Source organism: Henckelia pumila, chromosome 2 (genome assembly GCF_033568475.1).
Source record: "Henckelia pumila isolate YLH828 chromosome 2, ASM3356847v2, whole genome shotgun sequence".
Taxonomy (NCBI): Eukaryota; Viridiplantae; Streptophyta; class Magnoliopsida; order Lamiales; family Gesneriaceae; genus Henckelia; species Henckelia pumila.
In genome coordinates, this window is record NC_133121.1 from 75395779 (window position 1) to 75400546 (window position 4768).

General features: G+C 43.2%; 1 protein-coding gene across 1 annotated transcript; it reads right to left on the reverse strand.

Moving 5' to 3' along the window:
• Positions 1-2530: 2530 nt before the first annotated feature.
• On the reverse strand, positions 2531-4548 carry LOC140877747 (uncharacterized). Its single transcript, XM_073281322.1, has 5 exons — positions 4526-4548; positions 3800-4302; positions 3539-3754; positions 3368-3425; positions 2531-2645 (listed from the first exon to the last, which is right to left on the reverse strand). The coding sequence occupies exons 1-5, from the start codon at positions 4546-4548 to the stop codon at positions 2531-2533; spliced, it is 915 nt and encodes a 304-aa protein (XP_073137423.1).
• Between the last annotated feature and the right edge of the window lie 220 nt (positions 4549-4768).

A 4768-nucleotide genomic window follows, 5' to 3' on the forward strand; every position in this document is an offset into this window, starting at 1 on the left:
TAAGGAAACTCGGGAACAACACACAAGACATTCAATAAAAAATGCTCACAATCAAATTAGCTCAAGAGAGAATAAAGTGTGTGCGTGTTTTGATCAAAATGCATATTCATCAAAAATGTCAATCGACAATCTATAGGCTAAACTCTCACAACCCCTCTCCACTAGTATATTAGGCGACTGTGACTTGGTCCATAGGTCTTATTCGGCTTAAAATGTACAGCTGGGCTTATGGCTACAAACGAAGACAAGAATTCAAAAAGGGAGTAAAATATGATTTTATCTCTTAAATCCACTCCTCTTCATTCACACAAAAAACTTTTTCATTCTTTTCAACTCCATTTTTTTTTCTTTGCATTTTCATCCCGTTTTTTTTTAAAAAAAAATTACTACACTTCTGTCGATTTTTCATTGCAATTCTCAACACACTATCCATTTTAAGTATTCAAATCAAGAGTATAAAAATCAAACATGCAATTACTCCCTAAAGGTAGGAAATAGTGTTTAAGCTGCATGTAGTAATTGTAGGACCTTGGAATAATACCGAATGGTGTTTTATCACACGTTTTCACGCATGCCATTCATTTTCAATTAGCTCAAAAGGGGTACTAGGGACATAATGTATTCAGGGTGGCTTGAAAGGCTCAATCGAATTAGAAAAATTGCCTATCTCATTCCTAAGTCACAGTGTACCCGTATTGCGCCTCGAGGGATGTTCAAGCTAGTTCTAGATTAATCTCTCTCCACAATTAACTCATATGAATTCGACCAGTGCAGAAAAAGAAGAAATCACCAACAGTAAACGGTGATTTTGCACAACAAAAACTCAGCAAATGCACCTCTTGTGCTCATGTATATGTGATAGCTCAAAGGGCAACTATGGACAATGCATGAATAAATAAGTAAAGGCCCAATTGATCCAAACAACGCCTCAATCCTTTCTATTTCTGTCCGTTTAAAATTCAGGGTCAAACAAAATTCACAGAGTATATAAGAGTTTCAAGTCCACTTGGTCGAAGTTTCAAAAAAAATTTGTTTGTCAGGAGGCAGACATTCAAGGACTCAATTTCCCAATTAAAACACTAAACATTGGTTATCTTACCATTGTTCTCAAAAGTGTTGCAACTCATACAACTCACACAAAAACCACTAATCAATAAATTAACAAACTAAACATGGACACACAAACATAACTAACGCTCAATTAAACAAAGTAAAACAAAGCAACACCTAGCATCCTACGGAACTCCCCCCAAACTTAGGTACATACATTGTCCTCAATGATATGACAGTATAAAAAAACAGAACTAGGACATGTACCTCGGGTGATGACCGTCAGTGGTCACCACCATCACCGTCAGGATGTGGATCAGCAGGAGGGTCAGTCGGGCCAACATCGGAGGCCACTTTGGTCGCGGGGGCAGGAAGCTGGAACCATCAGGAAAGTAGTGTGGGAGAACAGCTGCAGAGAGGTCCATCATGTAGTTCATAAAGATTCCAGACGTCTGCTGCATAGTGTGAATCTTCTCTCTCTGCTGCTGCTGCTCCTGTCATGATAGGCGCACCTCCTCCTCGAGTCTAGCCAATCGATCAGTCATAGAAGGATCCGACTGATTCTGGGGTGCCTGTGCTCGACGTCCTGCAGCTCTCTCATCTCTCGCTCGCTGCACCGCTGGAGGTATTAAGCGGGTGTGACAGTCAAATGCAATGGCGGTGATGGGCTTCAAAATCTCCTCCGTGGGTCGCCATTCCACCCCGACCTCCTCACAAAGATCAGAAATAATGACAGGCAATGCAAGACCACCACTCATCTTGCCACCTACTACGTGCAGAATAGTCTCTTGACAAATGAGTCCCAAATCAATGGACTTCCCCTCCACAATGCAATAGAGCAATAAAGCGCGATCCCGTGTAACCTCGTGCTCATGGTCGGTTGGCTTCAGACGAGCACAAATAAAATTATACCACAGATTGACCTCATATTGCAGCTTAGTCTTCTTTAACTTGGATGGCATACCATCTCGCCCATAGCTCCACTCAGCCCCCGGTCGACAGATGCGACGAATAACAGCGTCGTAATCAATGTCACTATTTTTGAATTCTTGATATTCGTCGTGATACACCGGAGGAATCTTAAAGAGAGTATTAATGGTGTGGGAGTCGAATGGAACCATTTTCCCACGCACGAGTACCTTCAACTGAACATGTTTCACCTTGAGATTGGCGTAGAACTCTCTAACCAAAGGAACAACTGCGTCCTGAGGTTGCTTTGCAAACTCCTGCCATTGTCGGGCAACAATTTCCCGACCAACACTCGTCATATGAGTACTAGGTTCAAAACCAATAGATGCGTCGAATCCTCGTTCGGCGAGGATATTCTTCCCAAGCCATTCTTGATAAATTGCAGCCGCCTGGGCATTCCAGAAACGCTTACTATCTGCGGAAGGGGCGGGAGTAGAAGAAGAAGAGGCCCCAAACTTAGTTTTCTTCGTGGGCGCCATAGAACAAACACGTGGTATGCACTCCTGAAAATTCACAAAAACCACAATGCCACACCCTTCTTCCCTCTAACTTCAACAATACACCCACGACACGACTCCACAACAAGCACCAAACAACCAATGCAAAAATAATATGCCCCCCCCAAACTGCAACAAAATTCAAACTTCCCAACTTCACAATATGAATATCGGCTTGAAGGAAAGCTTCAAACCCAAAGATGAAAACCAACACTTACCCAATATAAGAACGAACTCGATGTCCGACTTGAAAAGCTCCAAACAACTCCTACTAACAATATGTGCAATCCGACCAAAATCCACGCTTCTTCGACGGGTTGAGAGAAATTGGGGAAAGTATTTGGGAGATTGTAGTAGACAAATCGCTCCATAGAAGGGATTTGGTGAATGAAATCGATCTCGTGAGATTAGGGATTTAGGGATTTAGAGAGGTTTGCAAGAGTTGGGAGAGAAAGTGAGACAACAAACTCGAAAAAGTGTATTATAAATCCCGTCGCGCGGGCGCTCAATGTTGTGGGGCGCGCGCGCATAAGCTTCGCACAATTTATCTCTCGAGATGGCAGATCGCGCGGGCGCGCATGAAAGTGGGGCGCGCGCTCATGTGCTTCGCATTTGTAAGACTTGGTGCCCAGGGATTGCGCGGGCGCGCAATGTTGTGGGGCGCGCGCTCTTGGACTACGCAAAAATAAAATTTCCTGACTTTAAAGCTGCGCGGGCACGCGTTAGAGTGGGGCGCGCGCGCTTGGCCTACGCAAAAATATAAATCTGCTGATACAGATGTGGCGCGGCCGCGCAATATAATGGGGCGCGCGCTCTATGGCTTCGAATTGTCCAATTTTCTGCAACAAAACCTGTGGAAAAGTAAAACCATATCAGTTCTCAAGTTACGCAAAATTAATAAAGTAAAAACTAAGATAAAATGACAAAAGAAAAGAATGAAACAGAGGTGTAAAGATGAGAAAAAGAAAAAAAAAATTTGGGTTGCCCCCAAAAAGCGCTTGGTTTATAGTCGTCAGCCCGACCGGATGCTATGAGATAATCAATCTGTGGCGGATCATCGAGTGTGAGATCATGCGCATCCTCTTCCTCATTCGCTTGGACCCCTTCAAAGTAATGCTTCAGGCGTTGGCCATTCACCTTGAATATTTTTGACGTTTCCAAGCTCTTTATCTCTACTGCACCATGAGGAAAAACATTAGTGATAACAAACGGGCCAATCCATCTAGAACGCAACTTACCTGGGAATAATAAAAGTCGTGAGTGATATAACAAAACTTTTTGACCGGCTTCAAAGACCCTTCTAGAAATCATCTTGTCGTGGAAAGCCTTTGTCTTTTCCTTATAAATTTTTGAGCTCGCATATGCATCATTGTGTATCTCTTCTAATTCTTGCAACTGCAGTTTCCTGTGCGCTCCACTCTCATCCATCCGCATGTTGAAATTTTTAATAGCCCAGTAGGCTCGATGCTCCAATTCGACAGGCAGATGGCATGGTTTCCCAAAAATCAACCGATATGTGGACATCCCAATCGGTGTCTTGAACGTGGTTCTGTATGCCCACAGTGCATCATCCAAGCGCAAACTCCAGTCTTTTCTAGTAGGATTCACTGTCTTCTCCAAAACGGATTTGATTTCTCGATTTGAGACCTCAGCTTGGCCATTCGATTGCGGGTGATACGCAGTGGAGAGTTTGTGTGTCACATGATATCTCCTCAATAAACTAGCCACAGTCCGGTTGCAGAAGTGCGTTCCTCTATCACTAATGAGGGCTCTTGGGATTCCAAACCTAGAAAAAATATTGTGTTGAATGAAATCTGCAACCACTTTCGAATCGTCAGTACGGGTGGCCTTGGCTTCCACCCATTTCGAGACATAATCCACAGCAAGTAATATATAAATAAATCCGTACGAACTAGGAAAAGGACCCATGAAGTCGATACCCCATACATCAAAGATTTCACATATTAAAATGGGTTGTTGAGGCATCTCCTTATGCTGAGATATATTACCTGTCTTTTGGCATTGAGCACATGACTTACAAAACATGTAAGCGTCTCGAAATATGGATGGCCAGAAAAATCCACAGTCCAATATCTTCCTAGCAGTTCTTTTTGCTCCAAAATGGCCACCACAAGCACATGAGTGACAAAATGTGAGAATTGGGATTACCTCGCTTGCAGATACACATCGTCGTATGACTTGATCAGCGCAGTGCTTCCACAAGTATGGATCATCCCACACATAATATTTAG

Excerpts from the sequence above, each read along its gene's own strand:
- LOC140877747 (XM_073281322.1), bottom strand. The coding sequence starts at position 4,548 with ATGTGCTCAATGCCAAAAGACAG. Across the intron at positions 4,303-4,525 it reads TGCTCAATGCCAAAAGACAG|GTTTGGAATCCCAAGAGCCC; the intron begins GTAATATATCTC and ends TATTTTTTCTAG. Across the intron at positions 2,646-3,367 it reads ATGGTTTTACTTTTCCACAG|TTTGGGGGGGGCATATTATT; the intron begins GTTTTGTTGCAG and ends ATTTTGTTGCAG.